Source organism: Spermophilus citellus (assembly GCF_964194105.1).
Source record: "Spermophilus citellus genome assembly, chromosome: 5".
Taxonomy (NCBI): Eukaryota; Metazoa; Chordata; class Mammalia; order Rodentia; family Sciuridae; genus Spermophilus; species Spermophilus citellus.
Window position 1 is genome coordinate 50726541 of NC_138186.1, and position 18876 is coordinate 50745416.

At 62.6% G+C, this 18876-nt stretch overlaps 1 protein-coding gene across 1 annotated transcript in view; it reads right to left on the reverse strand.

Annotated features, from left to right (window-relative positions):
* The window catches only part of GRM4 (glutamate metabotropic receptor 4), a 102474-nt gene that overhangs the window by 45960 nt on the left and 37638 nt on the right, over positions 1 to 18876 (reverse strand). The window contains exon 3 of the mRNA XM_081296518.1: positions 9916 to 10132. Coding sequence (XP_081152644.1) covers positions 9916 to 10132 — 217 coding nt within the window. The remainder of the gene's footprint in view (positions 1 to 9915; positions 10133 to 18876) is intronic.

The following is an 18876-nucleotide window of genomic DNA, read 5'->3' on the forward strand; positions in this document are numbered from 1 at the left end:
GAAAGGGGCCATCCAGCCTGAAGCTCAGAAGAGAGCTGCAGACCCCCCCAGGACCCCCCCAGGACCCCCCAGGTCAGGCTCCCCCTCTGCAGCCCCACCCTGGTTCCCCTCCCCGGCCCTGCGGTTTAGCCAGAGATGGGGGGTTGCTGGAGACAAGGGCACCCCCCTCTCACCCCAGCTTCAGAATTGCACTCAGACCTGCCTTGTCCCCAGAAGGTCACAGCAGTGCCCAGACATAAACTCCGTGGGTAAAAAATAAGTTGATAACAAAATACAGGGGGAGGAACCTGTGTTTCACAGCTGGGGTTCGCTCAGCAGCCGTGGACTGACCACTGACCACGGGCTGGAGCCAACCAGCACTTCCCAGCACGCCCCGCCTTGGGCAGGGGAGAGACGCTGTCCGTGGTGCTGAAGCAGAAGTCTGGCCCGTGGCCCGCCCGGCTGTAGGTTCAAGCCACAAAATGCACCCCAAATATGTCGCTTCTCATGCCTTCACCCCTGATCCAATGGTCACCTCTAGCCTAGATGACCACAGTAGCCTCCTGAGTGGCCCAGGTCTCAGTCTACTCCCCAAACAAGAGTCAGAGGAGCCTGTTAAACTCCAGTCTGCTCACGCCCTTCCTCGGCTCACAACCCTCCAATGGCTCCCAGGTCACTCTGAGCGAAAACCAAAGTCTTCACAGTGGCCCCCAAGGCCCCATGTGACCTGCCCCTCCTCTGCTCCTTCTCTCCCCTCACTCATCCTCTCCCTGGCTCTTGGCTGTTCCCCAATGCCAGGCAGGCTGCACCTCAGGGCCTTTGCACTTGCTAGTGCTCGGTCTGGACCCACAGACTCTTCCCACAGGTCTCCACTTGGCTCACCTCTCACTGCCTTTGGGATTTCATCAAATGCCACTTCTGCAGAAAGGCAGGGCTACTCGGCCCTCTGTCCACTTACCCCCTCGTAGCCATGTCTACCGGCTGCTAGCTGAAGTTCTATTAAGTAACCCTGTCCTGGCTTGTCAATCACAGGATGCCTCTGGCTCTCTCCTCGGATGTGACTGCAGGGGCCAGGGCCTTCATCTGTGTATCCCCTGCAGCACTCCCAGTGTCCCTGTCCCAGGCCTGGCATCCAGCAGGTGCTCAGTAAATACTTATTCTGCACATGAATGAATGACTGCGCCAAGGTGAGGCATCAAAGGGCTGATGAACAGAAGGAAGGAGCATCCACCCCTTCCCCACCAGCCGCCTCCCCTTAGGGCAGCCCCCCTCCCTCCCCCCTCCCTCTCCCCCTCCCACTCCCCCTCCCCCCAACACTCCCCACAATGCCAGGGTCTTCGAGCCTCAGACGTGAAGCCACAGCTCCTCCGTGACCCCTGCTGCCACCCGCAGCCTCTCCTCCCTTCCTCCCTGGCCCTGAGCAGAGCGTCGGCGTGGGGAGGAGGAAGGGTGGATGGAGAGAGTGACAGGCGGAGGGGCTGTGGGGTCCCCGTGTGTCCACACACATAAGCACGGAGGGAGGCACACGGACCCCTTCCTGGTCTGGCAGATGCAGAACTGGGGGCTCCTCGGGGGAGGGGACTTGCCCAAGGCACGGGCCAGGCTGGCGGACCCCCCTCCTGGCCCTCGGCAGCCCCCTGAAGCAGGAGGGAGAAGAGGAGGCCAGGACAGAACGCTGAGCCACGGCTCCCTCCAGAGCCCCAGAGGACTGCTCCTGCCACTTCTCCAAGGGCTCGGAACAGGGGCTCGGGGGCTGGGGACTTGCCCCGAGAGGCACGCAGGCCCCGCCCAGAGTCATCAGGTGGAGCGGGTCCTGCACTGGGCGAGCCGGGCAGCGGCCCTCAGCAGATGCTCTTCACAACAGGGAAGCAGCTGGAAGGGGCCCTGCCCGAGGGAGCCTGGGAGACACGGCCCAATAGGCTCAGGTGAGCATGAGGAGGGAGCGGGGGCAGGAAGAGGAACGTGGGGTTCAAGACAGGCTCCAGGGATCAGCAGTAAAGGGACCAGAGAGGCAAAGGTGTTAAGGGGACAGCTGCTGAGGGGCAGCTACCCTGTGGCCTCGGGTCGGGGCCCAAGAACAAGAGAACAGGGAGCCAGGGACAACCTGGACCCCCACGAGGTGAGAGAGAGAGAAACCCAAGAGCTGCAAAGACCTCCACCATGGACACTCAAGGTCCCCCAATCCAGCACCTTCACATCAGTGAAGAAGCTGAGGCTCAGAGAGGGAAGGTTAGCAGCCCAGAGTCACACAGCCACCCAGAGCCAGAGTAAGGACTAGAACTCAGCCCCCACTCCCAGCTCAGGGCCCTTGGTCCCTCGCTCTGCTCTGGTTAATAATGATAACAACTGACACCTTTGGGGACACGGGGCGTTACAGGAGTGCCTGTGCTAAGGACTACATGTGTCGACTCTCTCCGTCAGGCACATGGCCTGAGGCGCTGCTGTCCAAGGTAGCGCAGCTCCTGGTGGCAGGGATTTGGCCCAGCTGTCCCTTGGCCCCAGCACCTGGGCTGGGAAACCCTCACTCCACCAGGAGGACCGGGTTCCAAAGGCCGCAGCTGCAGTGAGGCTGTAACCAGCGGAGGGAGGGTTTAAACCCCAGGGGAAACGGACACCTTCACAAAGGAGGTCAGGAGGAGGCTGCTGTCCCTGTCCGTCCGTCCGGGAGGAAGAGATGCAAATTCAGAGCAAAAAAAGCTCAGCCTCTGACATCTTCCTCCTGTCACTGTCACCAAGCTCAGAGGCACAGGCCGAGAGAGCGTGTCCCCACCAGGACCCACACCTCGGAGACGAGGCGCAGAGTGCGGGAAAAGGTGCCGCGCAGCAGGGCCCAGGGACACCCAGCCCTGGGGACTCACAGAATCCAGAGGTGTCAGCTCTGCCACAGGCCAGAGCGGCAGAGAAATCAGAGCAGACGGGTGAAGTCCCCGGGGCAGGCCAGGCAGGCGCAGGGGCTCGTCTTCACGAAGGGACAGGATTGACCTGCAATCACTGCGCAGTCACATTAACCACAGCCGCCTGCCAATCTCCGAGGCCAGCAAGGGGACTAGCTGCGCCCGGTGGACCTGGGGGTTCAGGAGGGGGCGCTGGGGCCAGACCCACTTCATCCCCAGGGTGAGGGCCTGGCGGCAGAGGGGGAGGGAGACACAAGGAGTCTCAGGCGCTGGCGGCCTGGTGGACGCTGTGGAGCGGTGGGGACCGGCTGTGTGGCGGGGCCCAGGATGTGGAGGGCACAGGATCAGAGGACAGAGCACCTGGGCCTCGGGCGGCTGAGCCCCTCGACGGCCCGTGGACACCAAGCCAGGCCTGGCAGCAGCGCCTCCCCTGCTTCTCTGGCCCTTGCGCCTGAGACAACCTCAGCCACAGTCATGGAGCAGGACACCACTGTGCGCCAGGCACTGTCCCGTGCAACTGTCCCCCTCCCACACACACATTCCCCAACCGAAACACAAAGCCCTGAAGTGGCCCCTGGGCCGCCCGCTGCTCAGGCCCTTCCCAACACCCCCTGGGGGGACTGTCCTAAATACAGTCGCAGCAAATGTCTGGGGGTGTCTGGATGAACCAGAATCGCAGGGAACAAGCCGAGAGGAACCTTTGCTTGTGGGAGAAGCCCGGAGCCTGGGGCCTCAGCCTGCGAGGCCACATCCTGCTCTGAGCCGGCCGGTCCCGGGGCGAGCTGGCGCCCCCACACCTGTCACAGAGAGCGCGACATGCCCAAAGTCCGGGCGCTGGTCATCTGTTCATGCCACAAACATCTACCAAGGCCCGCTGTGCACAGGAAGGTGGGGGTGAGCGGGGTGAGTGGGGTCCTGGCCCTTCCTGGCCACAGCAGCCCAGAGCCAGGGGACGAGGCATCAGGAAGGCAGGGCAGACATGACAGTGAGCCCGAGAAGAGTCCCCACAGCTGCCTGCTCCACCAGGGACGCAGCTTTGCCTGAGGCAGGGCGAGGGGAATCTCCGGGAGGGGCGCTGAGCTCCTGGGCAGAAGCAGGCTGGGCACGGGCTGGGCAGGTTGGCAGGCTGGGCACAGGGGCTGGTCAGGAGCAGGCTGGGCACAGGGGCTGGTAAGAAGCAGGCTGGGCACAGGGGCTGGGCAGGAGCAGGCTGGGCACAGGGGTGCGGATGTCGTGCACTGACACGCTCCCACCAAGCAGGCACCGCTGAGTGCCAAAAGGTTTCCGAATGCAGGGCTGGCCTAAGCGAAGCCCCCCAGCCCCACCACCTGGTGCACCTGTCCTGGGGTCACCAGCACAGGCCAGGCCCCTCGCCAGGTCCCCACTGCCCTACTCCTTCCTACCCCTGCCTGGCCCGCCGTCTCCTCCTCTGCCTGTCCAGGAGCCCTCGCCCAGCCCTGCACAGCCGCTTGCCAGCCGGGCAGCCCAGGACAGCGCTCACCCACTCCAACAGGGAATGTCACATCCTGTCACCCACTGGGGCCAGCTCTCCTGAGCACTGCTGTGCTCACCATGTCCCCTGAGGAGCCCTGAGAGTAGGGCCCTCAGCTGTGTCCTCTGACACAGGGACTGGGCACCCCGCAGGTGCCACACAAACTCACGAAGCCAGGCTGCTGGGAGCTAGTGTCACGGAGGGCACCTCCTCCTCCTCCTCCCCAGGACAGGCGGTGCCTCAGGACAAAGCATCCAGTGTGGCACAGAAGCGGAAATGCGAGGACGTGCACCCCATGTTTCAAACAAGAGAACCCTGACACAGCCTCTGGTGGGCCCGAGGCCCCCCTCCCTGCCCACCGCTGCTGGGAGAGGATTTCTGTCCTTGATGAGTCAGTAGAGGCTGGGGGACAGCTGGAGAGCCCAGCAGGGGAGGAGGCTGGGGTCCTAGGACAGAGCCTGAGCCCCGGTTTGTCCCTCTGTGGTCTGGGACAGCCACCTCTCAAGCCCAGGGTGGGAGGAGGGCCTCAGAAGTAAGTGGTGGGGGCTAGATTCTGTGATCAGCCATCAACAATTATTGAGCAACTACTACGTGCCAGGGGCTGGGCTAGATGCTGGGGGTGCAGCAGGGAACAAAACAGGCAAAAGTCTCTGCCCTTACGGGCCGTAAACAGATAAATAAAAAGTTATTAGTTTAGTGATATAAAGAAAAATGGGGTACGGTACAGGGTGGAGAGTCACGGGTAAGGAGAGGCAGTTTATGCAGGGTGCTCAGAGGCCAGTCTGCGGAGGGGACTGGACGCTCTAAGGACGTGGGCCACGTGGATGAGCAGGGAGAGACCAGGCAAAGGCCCTGGGGCTAGCTTGCGCCTGGCACCATAGCAGCAGGACAGAGGCTGGTGTGGCCAGAGCAGGGGGGGTCGAGGCAGCAGGAAGGGGAGAGGGTGCTCTGAGCGCCCACCCTAGGGGCTTCTAGGTCTAGGGGCACCTAGAAGCTCCCCCAAAACACAAATAGCCCCTCTGGGTGGCGCGGCTCTTCCCAGCGGCCAAGCTCCCCGCTCACCCAGGAGCCTCAGCAGGTGGTGCCCATCCCAGCGGCTGCTCCGCTGACAGAGGCCATCGGAATGCCAGCCTGCCGCCCCGCCTGCCGCTCAGCCCCGGGCGCCGGAGCTGGAGGTCAGAGCAGCAGCTTGACTCACCAGCGTCTCGGAATACCAATGGGGGACTCGGGGACACCGGGAGGTAGGCTCCAGAACCTGTGCTGTGCCCGGGACAGGATGTCCTCCCAAGAGAGGCCTGAGCCTGCTCCCTTCGCCTGCCCAGAGGGGCCACCTCGGCCCCCAGGGGCACAGCGTGAACGTGCCTGGGAGCACTGGATTCACCCACCTGATTAGGCCAGAGCCCAACTCCCAGGGGACCCTATGGAGAATGTGACCTGTGTCCTTGTCACATGCACCCAAGGTGGGACAGCTCGTTGGCTAGGGAGACCCTCAGCTAGATCAGGATCCTGTCCCTCTGCCTTCCGTGTGGCTCTGAGCCTCGCTCTGGCCTCTGCAGTGGGGCCACCTGAGGGCTCGTGAGTGGACGCCGTGAAGCAGGTCCGCGGGGCACATCCCTCCCACCACCCACAGGCGCCCGGCTCTGGCACACATGCTCCCTGAGCCCTGGGGTTCCTTACTGTGGAGTGGGGGCACCGGTGCTGGTAAACTGAGGCTCACAGCAGGGCCCGGGGATGCAGAGGGCTGAGGAGCCGCAGGCGTTCATGCTCCCGTCCCCAGGGTGCCCAGGAAGGGGCCTCAGGGACCTGGCCACCTCTGCACGGGCCCTCTCCACCTGTCTCTCCTCCGCCTGCAACTCACAGGCCGTATCTGGGGAGACCAGGCCACTCTGCGCCTCTCACCCCAGCCCTGGCCGGGCCCTCACCTTTGCCTGCAGCCCCTTTCCAGGGGCTGAAGCCCACCCCGGGGAGACATGGGGGAGGTGCACCAGATCCTCATGCCACCCCCGCAGGCACACACGGCTGTGCCCACTGATGCCATGGAGGCAGCCCCCAGTCACATGTCCAAAAATTCACGCGTGGACACATCCCCAACACGCCCACACATGTCCCGCCCTGCCCAACCGTGAAGCTAGCGGCTCTGCCCCCCGACCTCCCCTCACCCCCCCCCCCCCGCTTTCCAGTAAGGACCAGCTCTGCCCGACTCCTGTGGCTCTGTCCCCACCCCTGGCCATGTGTGCTTCCCTGGTGAGAGTACCACCTGGCCCCCTCGGGAGCCCCCTACCCCATGCAACCCCCTTGGTTCCAATAGTGGCCAGGTACCAGGGCAGGCGGGGACCCAGGGAGTCCAACCCTGAAAACAAGCTCCAGGGCTCATCCCTGAATCCCCATCAGCAGGTGCCGGTGCTCATCTCTTTCTGACACCCTAGCCCATATCGCTGAGGAGAAAACTGAGCTCAGAGAGGCTAAGTGACTTCCCCAGGAGCACACAGCCAATAAGTAGCTGCCCTGGAGCCCAGGCCTGTCCTAGCAGCCTGAACCTCACACAGAGCGGCCTCTGTGATACAAGGTAGGAAGGCAGAGTGAGGTCAAGGGCCTGGTCTGACAGCCTGGCTCAAAGCCTTCACTGCGCTCTGAGCTTTTGTTTGCCCATCTATAAAATGGAGATAAATACACAGGGTGCACGGGGCTGTCAACAGGATTCACGACAGCACTGAGCCATCCCAGGGGCCATCAGGGAACTCCCCTTGCAAAGGACAAAGCTAGGTTCCTGTTCCAAATCCCCCATACCCTGGCTGTGTGACCTTGGGAAAACCACTTTCCCTCTCTGGCCTGTTTCCTCGCCTATGAGATGATCATAAATACACTCCTCTGAGACACCCAGAGCCCAGCCCAGGCTAGACCCTGGGACTTGCTCGCCACCACTCTGATGTGCAATGCCAGCCCTTGAACGTGCCCTCCCTGTCTCCCCTCCCCTCCCCATGTTCCTCTGAACAACTCACAGATGATTTATACTTCAGAGGACGAATCAATACAATATGCGGCCAAAGACATCTTTAATCTTTTGCAGGGATTAAGCTACAAGGTGCAGCGGCCTCTTTCTACCAGCCGCTCAATTCTGATTTCAATTTGGCCAGCCGGAGCGCCGCTTTCTCTCCTTTTCTTTTCACCCACCCAAAGACATTCTTCCAAATCAGATTTCGTTTAGCAGGTGGGGTCGGGGGACCTGGATGCCCATCCACGGGGCCAGGCTCAGCTGGGCTCCAGGATGACTAACCCTGGCACAGGGAGCAGCAGGAGGGTCTGAGGACATGGGAGGCCCAGCCAGGTGGGGAAACAGGCCCTCAGCAAGGTGGGAGTGTCCCCAGGGGTAGAGGCGCTGGAGGGGCCCCAGGACAGGAGGGCCTACGTTGGGGCTGGCACTGTAGCTTGCGCTCTTGTTTATCTCGAATGCTGGGTCCTTTGTAAAACTCTTGAAGGCTTTAGTTTTTCTAACTCCCCAGCATCTGATTAGATGCCTGTAAAAGATTCAAACAGCAGCTAGGTGAGGTGGCCACACCTGGAATTCCAGCAACTCAGAGGCTGAGGGAGGAGGATCACGAGTTCAAGGCCAGCCTCAGCAACTTAACACGTTCCTAAGCAACTTAGAGAGACCCTATCTTGAAATAAAAAAGGCTGGGGAGGTGGCTCCGTGACAAAGCACCCTGGGCCCAAAGCTTCCCAATTCCCAGCACAAAAAGAAAGAAAAAAGCCGAGCAGTCTCACCTTTAGCCACACAATGCCCAGACCCCGACCCTGCCATGGCTCTCCCACCCTGGAATGTGTGTGTCCCTGTCACGCCCCAGCACTCACTCCCAAGCTGGTCCACATGGGTCTCAGCAAGAGGGACAGTGGAGGGAGAAGAGGGGCAGACAAGAATACAAAACCACGTGAGCCCTCCGGCCCGGTGGCCAGGGTCAAATCCCTCTTTGCCTCTCATGTGCCGAGTGACTTGGTGCCAGTTATCAGGTGGCTTCTCTGTGCCCCAGCTCTTCCTCTGCTGCCCAGTGGGTGAGCAGTGCCTACCTTGAAGGACCATCCAGGACAGCGGTGCTGGGCATATGGGCGGGGGCAGGCTATGTGAGTCCTGGGGGACCTCTAGGTCTCCTGGGCCAAGGACGGAACACAGCCAACCCCTGAGGCTCTGGGCCCTCTGTCCTCGCACATAGTACCTGTGTCTCTAAATCCTGCAGAGGTTGTCCCTTAAACAGAGAAGGCAGTGGGCTCCTTTGGGGAAGAATTCAAGCTATGGGAGGGGAGGGGCCTGTACAGAGCGGTGGCCACAGGGAGGTGCAGAGCCGCAACCCAGTAGCCGAGGAAAGGACAGGGACCGGGCGTGAGGGGCTGTGGCTCCACCAGGGTGCTGACCACCAGTCCTCTTGGAGGTGGGAGGGGGTCCAGTGCCTTGTGTCCCTCTGCCTGCGCGGGGTGGGAGAGGCCCAGAGCAGGGGCGGGCGTGGCCTGGAGCCCGGTGGGTGTGGCCTGGAGCCGGGTGGGCGTGGCCTGGAGCCCTCCTCGCCATCCCTCGGAGCTTCCCCCACCCCCCACTCCTCACACCAGGTGGCAGGCACCCAAGCAAACCTCAGCCATGCAATTAAAGGGGCTTATCGGAGATTTATAGCAGGATTATGCCCGCAGGGTGCAGCCAGCGCCAGCCTCCAGACACTCGGGTCCTTAAGAAAAGCAATTGGAGTCTTGGGCACAGATACCAGCACCAAGGTCAAGAGCGCCAGGTGAGCTATTTAGAGACAGGCCTAGGGAGAGGCCAGGAGGGGCCGGAGCGCCCTCTCTTAGGGACCTGGGCTGCCAGGAAGGGACCATCCCCCTCGGGACAGCCTCTAGGAGCCAGCGTCCTGCCCTTGGCTGTCCTGACACAGGGGCCTGCCTGCCACCCCTGCCCCACAGGCGGCCCCCTCAGTGCCCTACTCAGCTCAGGGTCCGTCAGGGTCCAGGCTGGGGCCCCCCCAAGGTGTCACCCTTGTTATCTCAGCCGCTGACCTACGCTGGGGCTTCCTGACAGCTTTGTCACAGCATGTGAGGACAGCAGTTTAGGTGACGCATTGAGCTCAGTAGGGAAGGTGATGCAAAGCACCTGCCAGAGCTCCTCACCCGAGGGACACCACTGTCACCCAGGCCCGAGCCAGCACAGCACCGCAACAAGGCAACTCAGCTTTAGGTCTCCAAACTCCCCGCCCTTCTGACAGGGGCCACCAGCTTTGGGTCAGCGGTACCTGATTAAGCCAGGCCCTCCATGCCTACCTGCCCCTTCCTGTCCTTGGCCTGTGAGGACAGCTGCTGTCCCACCGTCCACACCAGGAACGCACCGTCCTTCACTAGCACAGCTATGTCTGCAGAAGGCGTCACCTCACCCACGAGTCGCCCGTCAGGGAGCCCCCCAAACCCAGGCACTCAGGAGACGGAGGCACTGGGGGAGCGGCCGGGGTGGGGGGAGAGGGCAGGGATCACACCAGGGCCACACGGTGCCACAATCCCACACCCCTGCACGTGACTCACCGTCCTCGCGGGACTTCTGGATGAAGGCCTCCACTCCGCTCTCGCCGTAGCTGCCCTCTGAGGCCAGCGTGGACACGTAGTTCCACTTGAGGGCGCGGACGATGTCCACCATGGCCTGGGCCTGGTATGTGTCCGAGGGCACCACGCGGGAGAAGAAGTCGTAGCGGCTGTTGTCACTCAGGTCGGGGGCTGTGGAGGCGTAGCTGATCTGGGGGATCTGGGGGCGAGAGGGACTGCTGACGAGGGCGCTGGCACCTCCCTCCCGTCCCCACAGTCTGGGACCCGCCACCCTCCACCGCATAGGCACTGCCTTCTCTCACCCAGGAGGGGACCCCGCTCCACAGAGGAGGGGACAAGCCCAGAGAGGTTGTGCCAGCGCTGGGTCAGCCCAGCCTCTGGCTCCAGCCAGGGCCCCGGGGCTGCGGGCTCCTGTGTGTCTCATGGGATCCTGTCCACCCCAGGTGGGAGGGGACTGTCACAACAGCACCAAAACCCCTTCCCCGGAAACCCTCCCAGCCGGCCTCCCTAGGGTGCTGGGACTGAGGGCCCCAGACACCCACACACTCCTGACCCAGGGATGTGCCCGGGAGGTGACATGATTTAGCCTTCAGTTACGGGTGGGGATGTGAGTCCCAGGGGCCCTAAGGGGTCATTTGCTCCATCCCCTGTCCCCAGGCAGCCTCTCTGGTCACCACCCACAGTCCGTCCCCACAGCTCTCTCTGGGCCCAGGTTCCAGCTGCCCCTGAGCCCCACCCACCCCACAGAAGGAAGCCCAGGTGGCCAGGGCAGGGGGACTCCAAGAAGTCCTCTCCCCACAGCCTGGACGCAGGGCCCAGAAGGGCAAAGGGCGGATGCAGCCCTCCCAGCCACAGAACACCCTCCTGCCCGCCCCCGGCACTCCCCAGGCAGGGGTGAGACTCGGGCCCCTTAAGTGGCCCTTTCCTCTCATAGTTGTGGCCAATATCCCCAAAGACACAGAAGGGGAGTGTGGACCACCCTCTTCTGCCACCTCATCCCGCCACCTTCCGTCGCCTCAGTGACCCAAAGGCACCAGCCCACTGGTCCCAGGGCCAGTCAGCACCCTGGGCCTCCATTCCCGCCCCCGCCCACATCAGTGCTCACAATTCCTGTGCCCTCTGCCCTGCCCTTAGTGTCCAGGTGACAGGTGGAGGGAGTGGCCACACTGATCTGTGCTGCTGTTGAAGCTAAGGTCCCACCCCCTAAGAAATCACTAAGATCCAGTCCTGGCCAAGAAACTGGGCCCAGAACTTTGGGTCCTGGGAAACCCAGAGCAGAGGAATGTTCTGGGGTAAGAGGATTGGGGGAGCATCCTGGACTAGTGGTTGCCCACCTGGCCAATGCCTGGGGTGTCCCTGTCCCCAGGCACCACCTCCCAGATCAGACAGCTCCCCTCCCTCCAGGTGGAGGCAGAGGCTTTGCTGACCTAGGATCCCCACGCCAAGATCCAGCCATTCCACCTCATTCACTTCGACAGAGACTTTCCTGAGCACCTACTATGTCCTAAGTGCTGGGCACAGCAATGACCAAAACACTCACAGAGCTTCCATCCTGGAGGGAGGGGGACACAGCCAGCCCTCACCCCAGCGATGAGGCCCCTTAAGGGCACAGAGGACAGGGCAGCTGGTGTGCAAGAAGCCAGGGGAGGTGACGGCTGAGCCGAGCCAGCCCCAGGAAGGCTGAGGAAGGCGTTCATGTCAGGGAGTGGCAGGGGCCGGGGACAGCTGGGTGGTGGGCAGCAGAGGGAGAGGCTGGGGCAGCTGCAGCGAAGCAGGAAGAAGAGCGTCAACACACAGTCGTTCTAGCTGTCATTAAAAGGGACAAATGGCTAAAGGGAAGATGGGCAGGATCCATCCTGCACTGGGGACGCCCATCACCAAAAGGGCCCGGCCCCACAGCCCCCGAGGTGCCCTCCTTGTGGCCCTGCCGGCCCCCACGGCCTCCCCTCACCCTGTCTCCCCTCATCCTGCCTGGTGGGAAAGGCCTGGATCCCTGGGACCTTCAGGGAGGAGGATGGAGAGGGGGAAGACAGCTGATTGGTTTTGGGGGGTTTTCTGAGCAACTGAGAGTTAACTCCTACGGTCTCTCCCTAGAGCTGTTGTGGTCTAGGTGAAACAGTATGCACAACACTATTCACATGGCACCCTGTGTCAGAGCAAGACTTTGGAAACAACATACATGTTCATCAAGAGGGGATGTTTAAAGAAGTCCTGGCCACACAAGGAAAATTATACAGCTGTGAAAAAGGAGGAAGCCACTTTCCCTGTGCCGCTCTGGATGGTTCTTCAAGGCATGGCAGGGTAAAAACAATGGCAGCAAGGAAGCCAGATGCTTAATAAGTGGGAGTGGAGAAGTATGTACTCATACTGCCCTGGAACAAAGGCTAGGTGGCCAGGGGAAGATGCCAGGTGGCTGGGTGCAGGGTTGAGTGGACCATGCACCTCACACCCAGTGTCTGTTAGAATGTAGAGCCCCCTACACGCACCCCATTCCCGCACAGGATAGTCGCACCCCATTCCCGCACAGGATAGGCACATACATCACCCGGGCGGAGAGCAGCGCACTCAAATAAATGTGAGTACACGGGTCACCTTTTGGACGTCTGTCAGCAGTGCCCAAAAACACACCCTCAGCCCCAAGGACACTCTGCGAGGAAACTCTGTGAGCTGGGCCAGATACTCAGTGATTAATGCAGAAGCCATTCATCGAGAGGGTGAAGGAGGGGTGGCATGGTAGGCTTCTTGGTTCTCGGGGACCCTGCCTTTTAGAGCAGGACCTCTCCCCCTCCACGCTGCTGGCCCCTGAGGGAAGGGTCATTCCTTGTTGGGGACTGTCCCATGCCCTGCGGGATGTTTAGCAGCATCCTGGGCCTTCACCAGCTTGGTGACAGTGGCAACCTCCCCCTCCCCCCGCTGTGACAACTGAAAATGTCTCCAGATGGCCCAATGATGCCGGGGAGGGGGCAATACTGTCCCCAGTTGAGAGCCACTGTCCCAGAGCTTTTGCTGAAATATTTAGGGATGAGGTGACATGCGGGGACCTGGAATCTGCCTCAAAGGAACCAGGGCAAGGGGCAGGGGTGGGATGAACAAGATACCACCCGGCCAAGGGCTGGCTGTGCCCGGTGATGGGAGCGAGGGGCTGGTGGCTCTGCTGAACTTCTGTAGGTGTCTGAAGTGTCTTTCTGTATATACACCGAGTGCTGCTGGAGCCCGGGCACCCTAGCTCTGAGTTACAACCCCAGCCCCTTCTATTCTGAGAGGGTGTCTCACTGGGTCGCCCAGGATGGCCTCAGACTCCTGATCCTGCTGCCTGGGCCTCCAGAGTCACTGGGATTACCCAAGTGTGCCACCACGCCCTGAAGAAATGTCCATCTTCTAAACAAAACTTTTTAAATGAAATCAAACAAAATAAATGCACCCCTGGGCTGCCCCTCCCCACAGAAACGCCCTGAATGTGGAGCTGAAGCTGGAGAAGAGGTGGAGACGGAAAGGCCAGACGCCCCACCCAGCTTCTTCCGCAGGCGCCCTGCCAGGCCACAGCACAGCGTTGACTTTCTCACTTGACCACTGACCTATCTGCCTGGTCCTCAGCGAGGAGTGATAATCACACACCTAGGTCTCCACCGGCCTCCTGATGGAAGCCCGTCCCACTTCTGAGGTGCTCCGCCAACGAGGGCTCGGGACATGGAGGGGCGGGAGGCCCACTCAGGCGTCGGGACTGGACCCAGGTCTCAAGGATCAGCCCTATCCCAACAAGGCTGCTGCTTCTCACTCACCCCACATTCCTCCTTCCCAGCCACCTCCCTCTTCTGGTCAAGCTGCCCGAGGCTCCCAGCATCCACGGTGGACAGCTGGATGCCTCTGGGTCCAGCCTCTGACAGTGGCTTCAGACCCAGGCTCACACTCAGAGGGGCCCCAGATGGACTGCCCCCTGCCCGTGCCCCATTCCCACACAGGACGGGAGCCCAGCGTGGGGTCCTGCAGGTCTGCTGTGGGCCTGCGGGAAGATGGGGCTCTGAGCCGCCCCAGCCATACCTGAGCTCCTGCCCCCGCAGCCTCCCCATTCCCTGGGGAGGCGGTTTCAAGCCAAGATGTGGGAACTAAACCACTGGGGTTCACATCCCGGCCCCTCCACTCGCCAGGAGGGAAAACAGGTGAGTGACCTCCCTCCCAGGCCTCCATCTCTCCAGCTGTGAGATGGGAATGAATCAGGAGCCGGGGCCTGAGGCCATGAGGGTCATGGGGTCACCCAGGAAACTCCCGCGCTGCTTCCTGCACAGGGGCAGGCCATGGCTCCGGGTGATGCCCCACCAGCCCCTGGGCTGTCCTCCTGCCTCCCTTGGGCCTCTTTCCTCCCAGGACTTGCCCTCTCCGCCTGCCCTCCCAGCCCAGTCTCTGTCACCGTCATGGGGACATCCTGGGAGAATCTCCAGGGCTCCCTCCGCACACCTGCCAGCCTGGAGTGGGGTGGGGACAGGATTGCCTTAGGGTCACTGTGCCCTGTCTGTGGGTCTGGAGCGAGCGGGTGACCGGGACACGCTGGCCCGGGTGGGCACCGCCACGCCCTGCACTCGGCGGCCGGGCTGGGGACGCCCCGTCTGCACTCTGCTCAGAGAACCTCCCCAGCTCTCGCGACAGCAGCACCAGAGGGCAAAGGCAGAGCACCCCAGGCCAGCGGCTCCTCTCCCAGCCCCACAGTGAGCACCTACTGTGTGCTGCTTGCTGTTCTGGTCACCGAGAGCCCATCGCTCACTGCCCCCCTCGTGGGGCAAGAGCCCAGCAGCACCCGCCCACCACGGGCACACTCCACCCCTGAGCCCATGACCTCATCTCCCCACACTCCAGACCCAGCTCCGGAGCTGCCACCTCCAGGCAGTCCGCCAGGGGCCCTACCCTCGGCCTCCCACAGCACCAGGTGCCCTGCCCCAGGGGACACGAGGCGGCCCACAATGTCACAATTCTTGGCCATTTGTTAATCCCACAGGACTTCTGAGCTCCCTTTTGTGCTGGGCGGGGCCACATTGGGAGATGCAGAGGTGAACTGCACTCGCCCCACCCCCACTGCATCCTGGGAGATGCCACACAGGGAGCTGAGAGTGCTTGTGCAAAAAGTGCCCTGTGGAGCCAGGCGCGGTGGTGTACGCCTGTGATTCCAGCGGCTCAGGAGGCTGAGGAAGGAGGATCTCGAGTTCAAGGCCAACCTCAGCAATAGTGAGGCCCTAAGCAACTCAGGGAGGCCCTGTCTCTGAATCAAATACAAAACAGGGTTGGGGATGGTGCTCGGTGGTCGAGTGCCCTGAGTTCAATCCCTAGGATCCCCCCAAAAAATGTGCCCTGTGGGCTGAGACCCTTAGGAGGGAGGGTCGGATGCCAAGTGACTTACGTGGGGCGGGGTGACAGGGGACAGGAGGAGGGCGTGTATATCAACCTCCCTCCCCTCTCTCCCCCTCTCGTCTGGAGTGACAGGAGGTCCCTGCACGTGGGGGGACAGAAGCTGCTTTCAGCCTTGAGCAACAGTGAAGGTGGGTTCCCAGTGCATCCGTGTGCGCGTGTGCATGAGCACAAGCCGCAGCGTGCACCCCGAGCACCTGAGTGCCCGGCACGTTCGCTCCTTCCTTCTACAATCGTCCCCGGCACCGCCGGCCTGCCAGGCGTAGTTCCGAGTTCAGCTGGCCCCGTGGGCGCCTGTTCACCAGGGGCTCCAGCCTAGATGCAGCCCAGGGGTGGAAATAGGAGATGCTGAGGGTTTGGGTGGGAATTTGGTGCCAGGAGAAAATAAATGACGTAAGGAGGAGCAGGGGAGGGGGAGGGATCAGGAAGGCCCCTCTGACGGGTGACACTGGAACCAAGATCCCAGGAGGGGGAGGGCAGGAGCCACGTGGGTATTTGAGGGGGTTCCGGGCGCAGGGAATAGCCCGTGCAAAGGCCCACACGTGTGCACACCGTGGATGCACACACGTGTGCATAGAACCAGATCTGTCCTCAGGCTGCCCCGGCCTGGCCAGCAGCTCCCTGCCCTGAGCAAGTGACCAGGACAGATGCACAAGCAGAGCCAGCTCAGGCTCTGGTCACTGGTTCCCAGAGCAGCAGAATCTGAGGCCCCTCAAGAGCGGCTAGTCCATACCCACACCCGGCACAGGAGGGTCCTGCACAGCGCCCCAGAGCCCACCCAGGGCACAGTCCCCTGGTCTCTGAAGGCTGGGGCTCTAGCCAAAAGCGTCCAGAGCAGTAAGGGTCAAATCCTCACCCTGACCCCCCCAAGGGCCCAGAGCCAAGTGACCCGACACCCTGGGCCACTGCCTTGTGGACACCCCAGGGGCCATCTGCCAGGAACCACGCTGTTCTTCCCGTGAGCCTGAGTGTGAAGGCGCCTCCCCTCCCCCTCCCCGGTGCTTGGCACATAATTAAGCCTCCAGCGCACTCCGGAGCCCGCGCGGGTCGCAGCCCAGTCTTGCTGTTCACCTGTGCAACCAGAAGCAAGTGGGTGACCTTTCTGGGCCCCGGTTCCCTCCCCTGTGAGGTTATCACAGGAACAGAGGCTGCGCAGTGGAGTACGCCAGCAGGGCTCAGAGCCTGGCACCTGTTGACCCTCGGCAAATGCCAGACCTTCAGGTTACAGAGGGAGGCAGGGCTAGGCCCCTAGTGCCCGTTTCGTAGATGAGGAGACTGAGGCTCAGAGAGACGGTAGAGCTGAGCATCCCAACCCAGAGAAGCAGAACCAAGGTGCTCCGTGGTGGAGCGCCTGCCTGGCACGGGCGGGGCCCCGGGTGCCATCCCCAGCAAGGCCAAATCAAAGATAAGCTGCTGGCTGGCCCGTCCACCCGCCTCGGCCTGGCCCAGCCCCGCCACCGCCGCTGCCTGCATTCCTCTGCTGCCCAAAGGCCAGGCCAGGGAGCCACAGAATGAGGCCACCAACCCGAGCCACCAGCCCAGCCCAGCCCGCCCAGGACCCAAGCTGACTTTGGGAACCCCATCCCCGAGGCCGCAGCCCCTCTCTGAGGAGCAGGGGACCCTGCCCGGGCTGGCTCGGGCCTGGGTGGCTGCCCACGGCCGCCTGCCTGATCCTGGCTCTCAGCAAAGCTATTTTCTTCACAGATGAAAGGCAGCGACTTTCAGGTACATGAAAGCCACAGCGGCGGGACGCGTGTTCAGCGGGGCCAGGGGAGGGCCAGCTCCCGCGCCCTCCGCCTGTGGCACCCACAGTCCCCACCCAGGGGCTTCAGTGCCAGACCCGGGCCCAGAGGGGCTCTGTAGCGCTCGCTGCCCCTCCTGCCACCCCCCTAAACCCCAGCAGGGCGGCCTGTCCCCTCCTGCCTGCCCTGAGGAGCCCTATCGCCCCTGGGGCTCTGAGCACACAGACTTAAATAACTTCAGAGAGCCAACCCGGCAGGGGAGCCAGACTCTGTGCTGCTGACAGTCCTCGGGCCAGGGGAGAGGGAGGGCCCCGGGACAAGGGGCCAGTGGGGGACGGGCCTGGGAGCCAGGCTGGCCTGCCAACACAGGCCCCACCTCGGGGACCAGGCCCTGCCAAGGAAGGCCCTGGGAGACTGGGGGGGATCGAGCCGGGCACAGGTGGCAGGACCAGCCCTTGGCCTTCAGTGGGGACCGTCTGGAGGGACAAACCTGGCAGCCCCGGGCGGGGGGGCTATGGGCACAGTAGAGACAGAGCAGGCTCTGGGGGAGATGGGAAGCTCAGGAGGTGACGCAGGGAGACTCACAGCACGGGGACCTTCATATGTGGGACAGTCTAAGATGACCCTGGTGTGTAAACAGGCCTGAGGAGGGGTCCAGAAGGAGGGACAGGCAGGATGGGGGACAGGGGTCCCAGGGTGCGTCTGAGGTGCAGGGGTGTGAGGCGTCTGGAGGGACGGGAGCCAGAGGACCACAGCTGGCGGGAACAGGGACAGTGGGGGAAGGGGGCCACAGTGACTCGGGGGCTGTGGTGGCTGAGGGGCGAGCACAGGTGACACTTCCCAGGGAAACTCAGGAGTGGGGAAGAGAAGAGGCAGCTGGGACGGAGCTGGGGGCACTCCCGGGGGAGGACTGGGTGCTGGGCCCTGGGGGGCAGCAGAGGGGCCGGGGGAAAGCCAGAGAGCAGGGAGGCCACGAAGGGGTCCTCAGAGTGGGTGCCCCTGATGAGGGGGCCAGGCATGGCAGTGAGGGACAAGCAGGCCCCGGGGATCATGGCACGTCATGGACAGCAGGGAGGGCTGGCGGTGTAGACAGGCCTGTCCCAAAACTGGATCCTCTGACTCCCCCTTGAGGGCCAAGGGCTCCAGGTGGTGTGACGAGGATACCACGGGGCCAAGGGGGCCAGGGCACTGGGAAGGGCAGCCCCAGAGAGAGACGGACACAGCAGAGAGCGTGCAGGGGACAGCAGAGGACAGCAGGTCCACCCTGCACTGACCAAGCCATCTCTGACATGGACTCTGGGGCTCAAGCAAGAGTGACACACACGGTGCGGGACAACCCAAGGGGGTCTCGCACACTCATGAATCACAGAAAGTGGGCTCCCGGGCCCGGGGGATGGGGCACCTGGGCAGAGGGGTGGACTGGCATCCCTGGTGGCCTTGGGGAAGAACAGGACAGACCCCAGATGAGGAAATTTCCCAGGGCGCCTCCAGGGCCAGTCACTGGGGCCTTTCCCCTCCCCTCCCCCACACCCGCTGGCGCCAGCTGAGGGGCACCAGCCACCTTCCCAAAGTCCCCGGGCATTCGAACCAGGCCAGCCTGGGTGGCGCGCTAGGGACTCAGCCGATCGTGAGTCAGATCTTACCACTCTGCTCTGTGGACATCGACCAGCTGAGGACCCCAGCCGAGTCTCTGGCCACTCTGGGTCTGACACAGGCCCCGCCTGGCCCTGGGCTGGCAGCCATGAGCCAGCGTAATCACGCAGGCCGCCCAGGCCCACCCCAGCAACTCTGCTCCGGCCTTCTTGCT